Source organism: Sus scrofa, chromosome 8 (assembly GCF_000003025.6).
Source record: "Sus scrofa isolate TJ Tabasco breed Duroc chromosome 8, Sscrofa11.1, whole genome shotgun sequence".
Classification (NCBI taxonomy): domain Eukaryota; kingdom Metazoa; phylum Chordata; class Mammalia; order Artiodactyla; family Suidae; genus Sus; species Sus scrofa.
In genome coordinates, this window is record NC_010450.4 from 101523043 (window position 1) to 101541301 (window position 18259).

Below are 18259 nucleotides of genomic sequence, written 5' to 3' on the forward strand. Positions count from 1 at the left end.
TTTCCTTTCCGGTGGTACCTGTTGGATGTGTGTGCACCTATGTAAAGTGCCCAGGTTTGGTACATGTTACGTGCAAAGTAAGAACTGAGTGGAAGCTTCCACACAGGTTCATGGTTGTGGCAGCTTGGAGAGCTTTGAACAACGACAACAATTAAAACAGGTAAGAGATGGAGTTCTCTTGTGGCTCAGTGGCAATGAACCCAACTAGTATCCATGAGGATGCGGGTTCAATCCCTGGCCTCACTAAGTGGGTTAAGGATCTGGTATTGCTGTGAGCTGTGGTGTAGGCACAGATGTGGCTCAGATCCCATGTTGCTGTGGCTGTGGTGTAGGCCGGCGGAGGTAGCTCCGATTTGACCCCTAGCCTGGGAATTTCCATATGCCGTAGGTGTGGCCCTAAAAACAAAGCAAAACAAAAAACAAACAAAGAAAAAAGAGGCAAGAGAGCTCTTTCTAAAGTAAAATACATTTGGCCCTTGAACAATGCATGGGTTAGGGGAAGCACCTTCCTCAGAGTCAAAATTCCACTTACAATTTATAATCAATTCCTCCATATCTGTGGTTTTGCATCCCCAGCTTCAACCAACCACAGAAAACCCATGTGATAACAATTGTAGCTCCATAGAAGTTTGGAAAGTAAACACAGGACATTCCCAAATTATCTTTTTCCCAGATACAAAGCAGATATTACCTTTTTTAACCTTTTCCCCTGACCTACATTTCCATAAATCAGGAAAAAGCAAAAGTATTGTCTTTCTTTTTTTCTGAAAAAGGATCATTGGCTCATGAGAAGGAAAAAAGAACCCTAAAGATCTAATAGGAAAGACTGTTTAAAAAGGACTCTCTGCGCTCCTTAGAGAGAATATATTGTTTAATTCATTTCACGTTTTTGTTTTTGTTTTTTTTTTTTTGGCTGCATCTGTGGCATATAGAAATTCCCCAGCGTCAAGGATCCAGCCTGCACCAAAGCTGTGGCAACACTGGATCCTTAAACCACTGTGCCACAAGGGGATTTCAAATTCCTTTTACTTGAAATTAATACAGTCACCCCTCAGTATCCACTGGAGACTTGGTTCCAGGAGCCCTGGAGTATAGCAAAACACATGGATGCTCAAGTCCTTTATATAAAAAGGTGCAGTACAATGAATAAAGTCAGCCTTCCTCATCTTTGGATTGGAAACTCTTGGACACAGAGGGCCAATGGTATTTGAAGTAGAGACTAGAAATTCTTATTATAATAAAACAGAATTAAAAATATTTTGATTTCATGATGTGAGGATTTGAACAAGAAACAAACTGGGGTGAAAGAAAGAAAAGCTAGGGAGAGAAAAGAAGGAGATATAATCTGGAGTTAATGAGCAACAAAAGAGCAAGGGGGAACAGGGAGATCCAGAAAGCCAGGAGGAGACCAAAGAGCAAGAGGTGGGTACCCAGCTTTCACAGCTTCTGTGGTTCATTTGGATTGTGGGCTGCTGGGCTCCTTGTTCTCCATGACTATAGTGCTGGGCTCCTTGTTCTCCATGACTACAGTCGACCTCCTCCAGGCACCTTAATCCTACATTTCTAAGGTCTCCATCCCAAAGGCTGACGGAATCACTAACTCCATTAAGAGATATTCTCTGAATAAATTAGCAAAGATCAGAGCAGTGGTTCTGAGAGCTCGGTGAAAATTAGGTCAAGGGCTGGAGTCCCTCATCCTGGTAATGTCATTAAAGCTTCCAGTTGATACATACTCAGATGGCAGAAGTTACAAGACAACTTTTGCTAGATACACTGATGTGACATGTGATGACTTAACTGTGGACATCCCAAAACACTGAGCCATCCACCCCTTAATGTCATGACGATCTCATTTTTGTTGGATCTCTTTCTAAGCATATTTCTTTTGTCTTTCTGTACTGAGTTCCCCCAGTGTCTATTTGAAAGTTCTGGGAGCTAAATGCAGCAGGAGATAAGTGTTCTGGCCGTCTCATTTAGGATGAGAAGGCTTAAAAAACATGGCAAATGAATAATAACTGATTAAATGTAAATAAGTTAATCACATATTTTTAGGTCATTAAATTGTCAAGGTACCTGATTTCCTGATTGATGTTGTCTATGCTATTCATGATCCAAATGATTGGAAGGGTTAATAGATTTAATTTTCTCTCCTTGTATGGATGTAAAATGCCAGAAGAATATTGAATCTTACACTGGACCAGGTTGTCACTGAGTAAAATAAACGAAAGACAGATAACTGCATATTCCAACCCAGACTGGAAGGTGATTATTTAATTAATTCCAACAAGATAAACATTTATATTCTGGATACCACCAAGAATAATTTTGCAAAAGGATTCCTCACCTCACTCCAAATCCACATGTTAGAAGCATCACCACTGTGGTTTAATTCCATTATGGGGCCTTGAGAATGGCAGAAGCTATTCTGTTATAGCCCAATGGCACCGGCACCAGAGGCAGTTTCCTTCTATGGAGAGAAGTGGTCAAGCTCTGCAGTCATTATCCTCCAATCCCTTCAGTGTGCTACTCAGCTTTTTTCTGCCTTGGTTTCCTCACCTGTAAGGAGGCATAATCATAGTACCTATATCTCACACTGTTGCTTTAAATAAAGTTTGTAAAGCACTTAACTATATAAGTGTTTGCTGTAATAAGTATCAATATTATTATCTTTTTGACTGGTCCAAAGTTTTGTTCCAGAAAGTGACACCCCACCCCCTTCGTTAATGACAGAAGCGGCTCTCAGGTATAACTTTTTCAGTTTAAAGGCTGATTTCAGGGCACCCTTTGAGCCCCCTGGGCCAAGCTCCCAGAGTCTGTACTTTGCTATTCTCCACTTTGTTAATCAGTCAGTTTTGTTCATGGAGTTATCATACACACTGTATGCCGAGAATTCATATTCAGAGTGCAAGTAAAATAAAACATTCAGCACTAAAACCGTAGCAATTGACAACTGATGGCTTGGATGCCATTTTAGGATTCTGCAGTGCCTTGTCCCTCTGACTGTAGTATAAGATTGGATTTATATGTATATAATAATTTTATATCATATACAACTTTGTTCTAAAACAATGGTTTTCAGGGGACCCATGAATCCATCGATGTGTGAGCCACTGTTTATAAACTGACTAAATCATTTTCAACCATATATGTATTATTCATACTTTCAAAAAAGTATGTAGCTGGTCTTGAGATGAATTACATACAAATTCATTTAAAAGCATCCTTGAATTCAGAGTGAATCCCTGGCATTACAATTCCTTAAGCAAGAGGAAGACTAAAACACTTTTTACCATTTACTGTTAGGGAAGGTAAGACAGTTTTGAGATTCAGTAGGAGCTCATGTCATAAAACACAAGATTTTCAGATCAGTAAAATCTCTGCATGGCAAAAGACATCATAGAGAAAACAATTTAAACATGTTTAACATATATTTAATAGAAAAAGAGCCCTTATAGGTACGAAATAACCCAACAGATGGGAAAAGAATATGAGCAAGGCTGTTCATAGAAGAAAAAAACCCACTGATATAAAAATATGAAAATATTCCACACTTAATTATTGATCAAAAAAGACAAACCAATGATAGGATACTAATTTTTTTGCCTTAGCAAAATGGCATACACTTAAAATATTCACAATATAAAGTGTTTATGAGAATTGAGGAGGAAAGGAAACTAATGTTGGCGGGAGTATAAACTGGTGTGACATGCTGAAGGGCAACTTGGCAGTTTCTATCAAATTTTTAAAAGGATATACTCTTTCCACTCAGGAAATGAAACGTGGGACATGTATTTAAAATAAATATAGTTCACATATGCTTAAAAACATAGATGTTTAAGGATATTCATTACAGCACTGTTTGTAAGAGATAAAAATTGGAAACAATCTAAATGTCTCTCAGCAGGGTTATGAATGGATAAATTATGGTACAGCCATACAATGGAATATCACGCCATCTATTTAAATGAGATAGCACTATGCATGAATACTTTATGGATTGCTCTCCCTAAAATATTATTGAGTGAAAAAGGAAATTTGTAGACTATTTTTTATGTAAAAAAAGCACATTTTTCCTATGTCTATATCTTTGTTTCTTTTTCTATATGTCCTTGTCTCCATCTATAATTCTATTTTCTTCAATCTCTATGTATCTCTCTATATATTCCCCTATACTGTTTTAAGTATGTAGGAAAAGGTCGGTAATGATACTGTGTAAACTCTCAAGAGTGCCCGCAGGAAGTGAAAGTTAGGGAATAAAAAGGAACAATTTTATATTTTACTTTACACGATTACATTTTCTTCAAATTCTTAGTTTTATGACACACATATTACTTTTTAAAATATAAAGATGAAAAGCAGTACTTTTCCACAAATTATCCTTATCCTTAGAAACAGAAATAACTGTCCCAAGTGAGGGCTGTATTCAGCATGCAGACTCCTCTCTCTGAGATCCTGAGGGCCCCCCACCCCCACCCCTTGGAGAACATGGGGAGGAGGTTCCTATGAATGAAGAACTCAGTAGACACCTTAGGAAGAGGACACAGCAAAGGTCAATGTTGTACTTCTTTATTTTCATGACAGTGTGTTGGGAGCTGCAGGGCCAAGACAGAAGGTATTTATAGCTGCTCCTCACCCTACGAAAGGAAACAGGTGCAGGTCTTGAGTCCAGAGACAACAGGATTTCTCTGATCAGAGAAGTTGGACAGGAGGCTAGGAAAGCTGGTATAACTTGTCACATCTCATCCTGTGGGGTCAGGATGGAACTTGGTTGAATAATATGGATCCTCCAGTTCTTTTTCTCCATCCTTTATGCCTGAAGGTCATGGTATGATGGACATCCTAGATCTCTAGCTTCGATGATGGGTGTCAAAGTCACCTAGAAATCAGCCTAGAGATAGGCCATTGTCTGAATACTTTTGTCATGCTGGAGTGGCACATATTATAATAAGCTCTATCATGCTAAAAACAAGAGATCTTTCTTTGCAGAGTCTGCCAGGTGGGACATCTAATTCGACCCATGAGGGGCCAAAGCCAGGGAAAGCAGAAAGGGAGTATTTGACCCCCAGTTGTCACAAAGAAGAGCTATAAAGGCAGGGCAAAGTAGTTGAGTACAAAGAGTCACCAGCACCGTTTTAGACCTGGCACATCCATCCTCATGAATGTGTAGCGTTCATTTTCAGATTTCAACTTCTCCTTCCCTTTATTCCTCTCACCCTCAGCCTGCTCTCCCTGGCTGGAAGTCTTTCTTCAGTTCCCTGGCCTGACAAGGTGGTCTAGAACCACAGTGAATTTGAGAAAATTGTAGAAATATGTCCTTGAATCTCCTTGGGGAGTGACTGAAGTTTCATGCTTTCATGGTGATAAGACGGCTTATCTTCTTGGAAAGAATGTATCTTAGCAGAACCACCACCTTACTCCGAGGTACCAAACAAACACACAAGCTAAGCAGAAGCCCCTTACTTTATCCTAAACACAAAGTCTGGGGCTGCCACTCTGGTGCCCAGTGTGGTGGGTGTGCTGAAGAGCATGGATCGCACTGCCCTCCACAGAAGACTCGCGAGCCTAGAAAATAAAAATAGCAGCTGCCTGACATTTCCTGAGAGAAGCGAATGAAATTTAACGTTTTCTTCCTCCCACAAACATAGACACAAAATCTTACAGGTAATTTCAGGAGGCTTATGGGGGCCAAGATGAGCTCCCCTGTGGTAATGGGGAAGGGCCAGGGGAGAAGTGGCACCAGCATTTGTCAACATCAGAGCTCAGATGGGCCATAGGTAAAAATAAGAAATTGTTCTTCGTTCTCTCTCCCTTCCTCTATCAACCCCCCCTTTTCCTCTCTCTCTAGGAACAGTCCTTTATCATAGTCTTGCTCTTTACCTGGATGTAAAAAGATGCCGTTGAGGCTTAAGTGTGACATTTTCAGACAAAATATGGTCAGTTCTTCTATAATGTCACATTTGCTTTTCTAAAAATCAACTGCGCTACATAAGATCACACATTAACAACCACAGAGCTCATGAGGAAAATGGGGTTAGGGGCGCAACTCTAAAACTTCATCAATGACACATAAAAAAGATCATAAAAAATAATAAAAAAAGATAGCAGTCTTACACATTTTAAATGGTTAAGAAGTACATAAATACTACAATAAATATGGTACTTTTACCTAGAAAAAGATCTGAGGTTTGTTTGAGGAGGTGAGTGTTGGAAGGGCTGCAGCTGTGAGCTGTTGGGAAATGGCAACGTTTTACCACCAGATGTGGATAAGCGGGGTTCATCACACACACAGTGAACTGAGGTGTTTGAGGCATGTGTGCATTTTGTGCATTTCTATATGGCTCAGTTCAGCTGGATGCCATTTTCTACATTCACCTAGCATTTCTTGCAGACAAAATAATACATAAAGAAACACAAAATTCTTGTTATACTCGAACTGTGCCCTAGTATATTAGTCACAGTGAAATAAATTCTTATTTTCAGTACAAGTGTTATGGTAGGACTGAGTCTAAATAATAAAAAAAAATTATAATTAAAAAAATAAAAAGCCATTAAGACCCCAATGAAATGATGCTGTAAAGGTAGCGGTAAGTTAGTATTTCTATACAGAGAACACATAACTCAGGTAAATCCGCCCTAAGGTCTATCTCAAAATAGTGATAAATTCAGGTGAAATGCAAATTGGTCTCCATAAATTTGGAACACTCCTGAGCAAGCCTTCTCAGCACCAGAAAAAATTGTTACAACACACCCCAGACTTCCTGGAAAGTCCTCATCATATGTTCTTATCCCTAATATCTCAAATCCCAGAGTAGCTACTCTAATCTTCCTTCCCTCTCTTCATGATTCCTTGTCCCCTCTACCTGCATCCCCCAAAGCCCAACCAACCAAATTCTAGTGTTTATTAGTTCTCTCCTTATCACCCCTTTCTCTCTTTCCCACCCTTTCCTCAGGAGCAAAAATTCCATACCCAGGTGTGTTACTTTCCTCTTGCTTTTGCAATAAATTACCACAAAAGTCAGTGCTTAAAACAACACAAATTCATTATTTTACACTTCTGGATGCCAGGAGCCGAAAATGAGCTTTATGGGGCTAAAGTCAAGGTGTCAGCTGCCTCCCTTCTGGAGGCTCTAGGGAAGAATCTGTTCCTTGTCTTTCCCAGTTGCTATAGGCTACCCGAAGTTTTGAGCTTCTAGCTCCATATCACTCTGATACTGTCATTACATCTTCCTTGACTCTGACATTCCTCTGGTGATTATTGGACCACTTGGGTAATCCAGGGTAATCTCCCATTGCAAGATCCTTAATTTAAGCACATCTGTTAAAGCCCTTTTGTTACCTGTGATGGTACATATTCATAGGGTCCAGGGATTTGCGTGTGGACATCTTCAGGATCCATTATTCAGACTATCACCTCAGCAGGGATATTCAAAATACTTAACAACCGAAATGCCCCTTAAAGCAGGGGATCTGACTCTCAGAAAGGTCTTGGGTCCTGATGCTAGAGTGGGACCTTGGAGATCCTGGAGTGCTGGCTGATGGACAACAGAGGGCTGGAATGTCTCAGGGAGGAGACTAGGGTGTCTCGGGTGGTGGTGAGATACTCCAGAGTTGGGATGAGTGATTCTCTTTAAGCAGCATCAAAGACATTTTACCTTCGACATTTGACCCTGTGTGCTGACCTGCCTGTGCTTGTCCCTCCATGGCTCAGTGAGGCTCTCTAGGCTTCTATAAATTCTCTTCACACTTATCTGTGGTCAGCACACAAATCTCCTGGGATTGGATCATGTGTTGTACTTGGCCCTTTTACCTGGGATATCTAATTAAGCTTCACCACAACTCTATGATTAGATTCTATACTTATCTTCCTTTTGCAATAACATATCCAGGGTCATATGTACAATTAATTATGAGGTCCTGGGTTTGAATTCAAGCACTTTGCTTTAGAAATGGAGCTCTTAACCACTGTAGTTAGTGTCTTCAAGGAGGCTCACATCTCTTTAGCAAATAAAGAAAGCATGTACAAAGATTGATGTGAGCAATGTTGAGGAGCCAAATGGCAACCCCAAGTCCATAGGTAACCCTCCCCTATAGAATTTTATGATTATAGGGAGGACTTCTTGATCATATGGGAGGAATTTTTATGTTTTCTGTAAGATCAAATCTTAATATTCTTGAATAGATACTCTATGGTAAAAAAAAAAAAGATGACAGTGTTCAAAGCAAATCAAGTCCAAAGTCCAATTTATCTTAGCCACTTAACATGTTAGAAAAATTATGACTGTAAGCATGTTATTAACTAGATGAAAAAATAAATGGATAGATAAAATATACAGACAGGTGTTTTATTTGTTAAGACCTTGTTGACTGTGGTACAATACTTCTTCTATGACACTAGAACATCATATTCAGCTTTCCCAAATGAGTAGAGTAGCAGGGACAGGAGAAGCAGCAGAGATGAGGATGTTAAAACCACTTATGACTGTCAGTCTTTTATGAACCTCTGCCTGGTCATAGTTAGAGATGTTCATACCCAGAGAAAATAATATCTAACAGAAATAGGTTAACACTACCGAAGAGAAGAAGAGTCACTTATGGATATTTTTGGATTTTCCTGTTTGAAATAAAATTTTTGTTTGGAGAGGAATAAGAGCTAGAAGTTTTTAAAAATTAGAGTATAGTTGATTTAAAATGTTGTGTCAATTTCTGCTATACAGCATACTCACCCAGTCATACATACACCTATTCTTTTTCTCTTAGTATCTTCTCTCATATTCTACCCCAAGATATAAGTTCCCTGTGCTGTACAGTAGGACCTCACTGTACAGTAGGACCTCACTGCTTATCCGTAGATGCAAACTAGTATTAGCACTTCTCATTCACTTAATTGATGCATTACATAGAGGAGATAGACATTAGAGAGTTTTGTTTTTTTAATGAAGGTAGAGTGAGATCTTGATTGGGATGCTGGGATAATATGCATAAATCAGATTGTTAAGTAAAACATTAGAAGCTGAGATTAATGTTATTTAAAGATGCTTTGGAGAAGAGCTGGAAGCAAATTCTACTTTAACTGTTTAACCTGATAAGACTATAAAATATTCTTGTTAATTTATAAAATACCCCTGATATTTAAAATTTCCTAAAAGGTAGCTCTCCTCCTACCTTTAGGATGGAATATTGGATGATTTCAGTCAAAAAGCCTAGTTACAACCATTAAAAAAATTTCTGCAAGAAAGCACACATTGCCACTTTACTCATTATTGAAGTGCCCTTATGACTGTCAGAGGGAACAGGTAAGATGCTAGGGGAGGCAGAGAAAGAGAGATCAAAGTTTTTGTTTACTTCTTTGAAGTCTTGTAGTACCTACTATTTACTGTGCACCCTTCTTGATTCATGCTGAAAATTGGAATTCACCCATTTCTCTCTTTTCCTGTCTAAGATGCAGATGGGGCATATTTCGTTGACTCCATCAATCCCTGCCCCCACGCATTAGCACATGCACACGTATACCTAGCCAGTGGAAAAGAAAAAAGAGTTACTCACATTCATCCATTTTACAAAGATTTCCAGGCTGCAATGGGAGGGTTTTACCTCTCCCTGAAGGATGAATAAATAGGTAGCTTTACTGACAACCTGTTCACAAACTGAAGTGAAAACCAAGACCAAGGTCTTGCCCTACTGGCACTTATGAGATCCAGTCCTGGCAACATGGAGAAAATAGTCATCTGCCTGATGGTCATCTTCTCAGGCACAGTGGCCCATAAATCAAGCTTCCAAGGACAAGATCGCCTCTTGATTAGACTGCGTCAACTTATAGACACTGTTGATCAGCTGAAAAATTATGTTCATGACTTGGTAAGGCCATCCTTGTCACAACAAAATTTAAATAATATTCTTCAATTACTACAAAAGGAGCTTTTTGACTTATAAAAATAACTCAGAACTAATTTTATTTTGCTCTAGGACCCTGAATTGCTGCCAGCTCCAGAAGATGTACAGGTAAGACCAATTGAATTTATTTGTGAAAATATATTTTAATAAGTTTTAAAATCCAATTAAGAAAGGTATTAATATGATTATTTAGAAATATGCTTAATTTCAAGGTTTAATAATTGGTAAAATAGTTATTTCTTTTTTTCTCAAATATTCATTGATTTACCATCAAGCCAATCAATAAAACACTACATACCTTATAAGATATATTTCTACCACCAAATATTTCTGAGTATTCCTAAGTAGTACTGTTCAGATAGAATAATAAAACTAGAAAATGAATCTATACTATGATCATTTTTCTGAACAATGACCAACTAATTACATTTTTAAGAGTCCTTGTGCATGAAAGTTCTTAAGCCCTCTTTGTAGATCTATCTAAGAAACATCGACATATACAATAAGAAGCAGAATTTACCTTTTAGTAACCAGAAAAGAAGAGAGAAAAAAGGAAGAAAGAGAAAAAAGAAAGGAAGGAAGGGAGAGAAAGAGAAAGGAAGTAATAAAGAAAGAAGGAAAGAAAAAGAACAGACTACACAATAGCATGGAGGAATGGTAGTGTAGAAATCAAGGCTGTCCTTTAGAATATAATTCCCATATACCTTGGCTTCACTGAGTCTTGTCTTTCGCCTTCCGTGAAGTCTTTTGAAAGGACTGTTTTCAACAACTCATCCCGTCCTCTTAAGCCATTTAAATCCATTAGGTCCCAGGAAGAAGAGGCCTAGCAGGTAGTTCAAGAGTGCAGTGTACTGATCTGTTCCTTGGTAACTTCGATCTAGTCTTCAGGTTTGGTACCCTGAGGATATAAACGCAATTGGGGGAAATGTTTTCACTGTTACAGACTTTTAAGTGCATAAATTAGAATAACTATAGAAGTGCTACCAGTAATTAGGACACTACAAAAGGGGAGACTTAGGAAGATACATTGCAAAGAAAACAATTATCGTAAATGACTATGTGCAAAAGTTTAGAAAGTGAATGAGTCACAACTATTGCTTTTCTTTAAAACTCACTCTCTAGTTCTAAATCTAACCACTCTCATTTACTGGGTCCTTTTCTAATAAGCAGCATCTAAAATGAAAGTAGCACATTCAGCTTATTGGAAAGACTTTTCCAATAAGTTAGACTATTTCTTAATGTCCTAATTATCAAAACACATGTTTTTTAGTATCTCATGCTCTTTGTCTAATTGCTGTGGTTAGAGTCATTTTGGGAGTTTCTTAGCTACAGTCTATAACTTGCAAAATATGAAAAGATAGCCCATTTTCTAACTTGCGTTGATCTAGTGGGTACTTCCTTTGAATGCTTTGTTAAAGAGAGCTATTTTTTATCTTATATTGTAATGACAGGATTTTGTCTTGGTGACACTGTATCTGATCAAACAACACTGGCTAGCTGGCTATGATACAAGTGAATACGGCATAAATTTAAGCTATTCTGGCAGGCAAACTCAGGAGTGAAGAAAATAGTTCAAGGCCGTGGTAGCATTATAATAAGCTCTTCAGGGCTAGCATAGAAGCAGAGTCTATTAGAGATTTTAAGAGATTAAAAAGTTTAATGAAAATGAACTCGATTAAGCATTGCATATAAATGCTGATATACAGTGATTATCTAAGACTAACTGGCCTCACCAGGTGTATTTCTTTCTCTTTCTAATCATGTATCCAGTGGTCCTCATTGGATGGGGATCTTGCCCTCTGAGAACATTTGGCATTGTCTGGAAAATTTTTCTGTTTCCATAATTGTGTGTGTGTGTGTGGGGTGGGTAGTTTCTATTGGCATTTAGTAGGTAGAGGCTGGGGATGCTACTAAACAGCCCTGATAACAAAGAGTTATCCAGCCCAAAATGTCAATAGTGCCACTTTTGAGAGACCCTACTATAAACCTTATATGTAGCACAAAGGTTATTTTACCTAGTTAGCAAGGCTTAGTGTGAATGCCTAGGGTTTTCTTTGAAAAAAAAATTAAGTAGGTCAAAAATAAGTTGAAGAAGGCAAATTATTTTCAAATATTCAATTGCAAATCAACAAAGCCAAGTGCACCACCCTGCAGAAGCAGCACTTGACTGTTCTCTGGCTAAAGAGAAGAGTAGTTTGTAAGCTCCCTTTACTCTACAAAACTAATGCAGAACAGATTAACTCCTCACATTTCCAGGTGTTGAAGGATGAAGGAAACAAAGCCTTGCCCTCTGAATCTGCAAGGCATAGCAAAAGAAAGCAATGGTTATGCTCCCAGATGATGGTGCTGCACATGAACTTGGGTGCATCCTAACTGACAGGGCACCTGCAGCCACCTGAATTGAGGTTAATCTCTCTACTCCCCTACTCAACACATCCTAAGGCAGTTAGAAGGAGAGCTCCACTGCTTCTTTCTTTCTTTAAGGCTGCCTTTGATGTGCATCTGAAGCCAAATGCAAGAGTTATTTGCCCTGGACCACAGATTGCCAGAGAGAGCTCTGCTGCTTGCAGAAAGCATAGCGCAAATTTCTATTGTCTATTGACACAGATGAGCAAGGAAGGGCAGGAGAGATAGCACAGCCCCATCAACGTGGCATCAGTATCCAGATGTCTTTCAGAGGCTTTCAGAAAGGCTTTCCCAGGTGTAAAATCTCTGCTCACTGTCTTAACCACTCTTGGCAATACTGTCTTAAGGGAGTTCACTTGACAGGCCCCTATACTTCTTCAGAACCTAATTTTCTTTCAACATACACATGTAAATGTTAACTCAGCAAAATGGGCCTCTGTGAGAAATGCTGGTTTCTCAGATCATCACGGATGAAGCAGTTAGTGTTTTCAGTTTCAGCTGGAAAATTTACCTCTTTAAATATGAATATTATTTTTTTCCAGTAAGTTAAGCCGGTTGTGGTCAAAAAGAAGAGAAAAGAAAAAACTTCAACAAATATGAACATGTGGTTTTCAAGGAAAAAAAAGTGCTATAATTAACATTTATAAATAGTTTCTATTAAATAAGCATTTTGGCAAACATATGTAAAGGACACTATCTCGCCCTTATAAGAGGCAAGCTGCTCTGATATAAGGAAACCAGATAAGCTGGTTCTCGGCTTGTGGCTACATATGCAAAGCAAACCTGATAGGGTTGTGTCTTAAAGATGCATGTTATTAATCAACATTCATATGGGGTAAGCATATAGGTTGGAAAATGCAAAGCAGGCCAAATGCTATTTTCAGCTGATTGTCCACAGGAAGACTCAGGTAATATCGTTATTCATGGGATAGGCCTTGCAGGAACCAAAAGAAATTGAGGCATCAGTCCTCAGTGGAGTCCTTCTATACATTTTGGCAAAATGAAGATATAGCAAATTTGAGGGGAGGAAGAGCAGCATCGTATACTCACATTTGCTAAAAGGAAAAGGTAACCCAGATACAAGTTCTTAGACCAGAATTAAAATGTTTCAACAGGTCAATATGAGTTTTGTTCTTCCAATAAATTCCATTTCATTTTCAGTACAATTTCTAAGATTTATTCATTAGTCACTGGTTATTTGAGTAAAGTAAAGCAAGAGTTGAGTCTTGATCCTTGTTCTGTCTGCTTCTCCATTCTTTGAGATAGTACTCTTACTTTCCAAGGGACAGTCTTCCCTCCCTTGGGTGGGGCACGTCTCAAATTATGTTCCTCAACTGCTTGATTCAGGCAGATCCCACCCTAACTGACCTGAGAGTGTGAATAGGATGTCAGAAATGTCATGCATAGTCTATGGCAGGTGTCCTGAATCCTAATGTGGAATGTGCCACTAGAGGTAGGTTCCCACTTGTCCCAAAGAAGGGGCTTTAACTCACTTACGTCACTGATCCACTCCACAAGTATTTGTTGAGCACTCACTAGTAACAAGACATTATGCCAGGTATTATACAGGAAGAAGTCCTGTTCAAGACGTGATTCTCACTGTTGGATGTTCCTGTGAACACTGCAGAGAGAAACACAAAACAATGAAAGATTCCTAATCAGACTATAGCATAACTCACCCAAAGCTGCCATCAGTCATAGCATATCTCTTAGAGCCTCAAAATTCATAAAGTGTGTTCTATAACCAAAATAACTCTCCTTCATGAAACACTAAGGTGCTGCCCCACACCCAGACCTCAAAATAACATTAGGAATAAAGAACTGTGGCAAAGCAAGGCTCCCTTCTCTTGTCTGTGAGACAAGGAGACATCTTCTCTTCCCTAACTAGGGAAATTGTACATTGCAAGAGTTTCCCCTTCAATGCAAAGATTAAGTACTGCATGAAACCATTCCTCATTTGTCTGCTGAAATGAATGTGATCCAAGATGCTATAGTAGAAGTAGAAAGAGAAATGGGAAGGTCTTTCTGAATAACTTTCATTAACATGTATACAAATTATTTCTCTTTCAGAGACACTGTGAGCAGTCAGCTTTTTCATGTTTTCAGAAGGTCGAACTAAAGTCAGCAAATACGGGAGACAATGAAAAGATAATCAATGTATTAATTAAACAGCTGAAGAGGAAACTACCTCCCACAAATGCAGGGAGAAGACAGAAACATGGGCTAGTAAGATTGTCATTTGTCATCTATCTTATTTGTACTTATTAGCTATGTCTATTACATTATACACACACACACACACAGAGAGAGAGAGAGAGAGAGAGAGAGAGAGAGAGAGAGAGCGAGTCAAGAGCCTCCAGTGCCTTCCTTCCAGTTACACATTACACCTTATTGCATAGAGTGTGTTTTGAAAAGTGAGGTAATCTCTTCTAAGTCCACAGACTTGAAAGTGCCCGGAAACCCAGTTAGAATTTGCTAACAGTCCCCAGTAGCTGGAATAAGTTAATATAGCTTTTCAAAGTGAGGAAATCATTTCGCAGAAAATTCAGTTGCGATTTAAAGAGTTAAAAAAATTGTCTCTCATTTTATGATCATATATAACTTGTATTTTTTTTTCATTTTTTAAAGGAATAAGAAGTATAGTTGATTTACAATGTTGTGATGATTTCTGCTGTGCAACAAAGTGATTCAGTTATACATATACATACATCCATACTTTTTCAAATTCTTACATAGATAATCACAGAGTATTGGGTAGAGTTCTCTCTGCCATACAACAGGTCCCTGTTGGTCAATCATTCCATATACTTTAGTGTGCATATGCCAGTCCCAAACCTCCAGTCCATATCTCCCCCACACCTGTCCCCTTTGGTAACCATTAATTTGTTTTCAAAGTCTGTGAGTCTATTATGCAGATAAGTGCATGCATATTTTTTTTTTAGATTCCACAAGTAAGTGATATCATATGATATTTTTCTTTTTCTATCTGACTTCACTTAATATGAAAATCTCTAGGTTCATTCATGTCGCTGCAAATGACATTATTTCATTCTTTTCTATGGCTGAGTAATATTCCATTGTATTTGTACCGCATCTTCTTTATCCATTCATCTGTTTATGGACATTTAGGTTGCTTCTATGTCTTGGCTATTGTAAATAGTGCTGCAGTGAAGATGGGTGTGTGTATCTTTTTTTTTTTTTTTTTGTCTTTTTAGGGCTGCACCAACGGATATCTTTTTGAATTACGGTTTTCTCTGGATAGATGCCCAGGAGTGGGACTGTTGGATCATTCAGTAGTTCGAGTTTAGTTTTAGTCTTTTGAGGAAACTCCATACTGTTTTCCATAGTGGTTGTACCAATTTACATTCCTACCAACAGTGTAGGAGGGTTCCCTTCTCTCTGCACCCTCTCCAGCATTTATTGTTTGTAGACTTTTTGATGATGGCCATTCTGGCTGGTGTAAGGTGGTACCTCACAGTAGTTTTGATTTTCATTTCTCTAATAATTAGCAAATGCTGAAAATCTTTTCATGTGATTTTTGGCTATCTGTGTGTCTTCTCTGGAGAAATGTCTATTTAGATCTTACACTCATTTATTGATTGGATTGTTTGGTTTTTGTTTTGTTTTGTTTTGATATCGAACTGTATAAGTTATTTGTATATTTTGGAGGGATTAATCTCCAAAATATATAAGTAACTTGTATTCTGATTAACAAGAGCTAGATCCTAGTTTTCCTACAAGAAAACAGCCTACAAGACACTAGGATAAATTTCAAACTGCCTTCCTTTCTTAAAGAATATTACTGTCCTGTGCAATTACATAGTCAGTACTACATTTAAATGGGTAGACCCCTTTATTTGTCTGAGGAATTTCAATATTCCCTAGTCTAGGGGGCCCAGAGACCCTCCTGTTTACCTCCTTTAATGCCAACTCATGAGCGATGTGGATAATCTCACAAGTAATTCGAGCATTAATCAAAACCAGTGGATAAACACATATGATAAATTACTAAACATTTTAAAAATCAGTTATTTCTCCTCTGAGGAATTGTACATCTGATTCAAATTGTCTTAATCATAATATCAAAATGATTTTTATTTCCATTGAGTGCTTGGCCAGCTTGTAATGTAAAAGTGTCCCTCTAAAACTTTCCTCAGGAAGAAAGGAGCTGAGTGTGCCTTTGAAACCAAATATCAAAGATCCATGAAATGGTAGTATTGGCACTGAACTTATATCTACTCAGTTAAACACCTTCATTTGATAGATAGGAAAGCGAGGTCAAAGATGTTAAGTAATTTGTCCCAAGCCCCACAAATATTAAATGCCAGAATGAGAATTAGAACTTATATCTCTTACCTGTCAGTCAAATATCTCTCACCACAACATCAAACTGGCATTAGCGATGCTGAACAGCAAGTAATGGCCTGGTTTTTGGTCTCTCAACAAGAATAAGGATAAAGAACATAAACCAAGGATTTTTTTAAAAAAGAAATACAAGAGGACAATACACAGATGCAACATTGTTTAATCTCATAACCAAATAAATGTAAATTAAGACAGGAAATCCTATTTTTTTCCATTAAAAATTTTAACAATACCCAGTAATGCTAAGAATGTTCTCTGTGAATAGAAGAAAAATAGTTTAATGTATATCAAAAACCTTAATATTTTTATCCCCTTTAATTTGAGTAACTCTACTTTTAGTAATTTGTAATGTATATGAAAAATTATTCAGAAATGTTCATCGAACATTGTATATGATAGGGAAAAGTTAGCATCAATCTATGTGTCCAAAAACAGTAATACTTCAATCCTATGTAGGAGTACAAAGCAACCCTAATGGGTCATATTTTTAAAGACTATTGAATACATGGGAAATGCTTGTGATATGTTAAGTGTAAAGAAAAAAGAGAAATTAATAACCAAAATAGATAACATAAATGCAAAGAAAACATTGCTGAAAGGATATAAATTAAAACATTGCAGTGGTTATCTCTGAGGGGATTACAAGCAATTTTTTTCAATATTATTTTCTGAACAATTTTATGCACTTCTCAGAGTTTTTCAGTGAACATGATTTATGTCTCTAATTGGAAAAAATAAAATTTGAATGAATATTTGATTGAACAGGAAAAAAGTTTTAAAGAAGAATATTATTCTTTCATTGATTTCTAGACATGTCCTACATGTGATTCGTATGAGAAGAAACCAATCAAAGAATTCCTAGAAAGACTGAAATCGCTCATCCAAAAGGTATATTACTTAAATTATAATTGACTTTCTATTTCATTTTTATCTGTCCAGATTCTTTCTTATGTTGAGGTTACTCACGGTATCCTGTTTCCGCAGATGATTCATCAGCGTCTCTCCTAGAATACAAGGAATATGAAGGTTCCTGAAGATCTCACTTGAAGCTGGACACTATATCATACACTCTAACACAGCAGTGAAACTCACTTCTTGGTATTCCAAATGGAGGAGTACAATATTTTGGTGATGGGGAAAAACTCAGATAAGTGTTCAAAGCCAGGGTTATTTCTCCACAATCACTATGCAGTACTTCAGTTTGATCCACATGCTCTGCTTGGTCAACTTGAAAAATCTTTCTCCTCAATTAGAGTCTAATTTCCTGTGTGATAGATTTCTATGACTTCTAAAGTTTTTACTTCATCTTACTTCTCAACTATGAAATTTCTTGGAGAAGCTCAAAAATATTAAGCAAAAACACAGATTGGGAATTTATTGATCTTATATTAACCTTGATCTTGATATGACAAGAGTGAGGTTTCTGATCAAAACTTAAAAGTTGTAAAGCCTTACTAGACCTGAAAAATATAGAAGCATGGGGTCAAAATCAAAGTTGAAGCCTTTATTCTTTTAAGGAAATGAAAACTGAGTGCTTAAAACCTGTATCTGAAGAGGAAGAGGTTCTTATCTCAGAAAGTCTAACATATAAATCTGT

General features: G+C 37.7%; 1 protein-coding gene and 1 long non-coding RNA gene across 4 annotated transcripts; one reads left to right on the forward strand and one right to left on the reverse strand.

Moving 5' to 3' along the window:
- Window positions 388-17550, reverse strand: LOC110262161. 3 transcript variants are annotated; one of them, XR_002346812.1, is made up of 6 exons: window positions 16654-17550; window positions 13795-13918; window positions 10596-10789; window positions 9364-9510; window positions 2345-2556; window positions 388-2208 (listed from the first exon to the last, which is right to left on the reverse strand). It is a non-coding gene; the product is annotated as an uncharacterized LOC110262161 (long non-coding RNA). The 3 variants fall into 3 exon arrangements; XR_002346811.1 differs by having other exon boundaries at window positions 9368-9510; window positions 10596-13918; XR_002346810.1 differs by having other exon boundaries at window positions 10596-13918.
- On the forward strand, window positions 9700-17670 carry IL21 (interleukin 21; the record flags this gene model as incomplete). The annotated part of the gene is given in 5 exon segments (NM_214415.1): window positions 9700-9855; window positions 9964-9999; window positions 14368-14523; window positions 17473-17550; window positions 17647-17670. Coding segments are annotated over 5 exon segments (450 nt in total), but the record flags the coding sequence as incomplete, so codon positions are not given.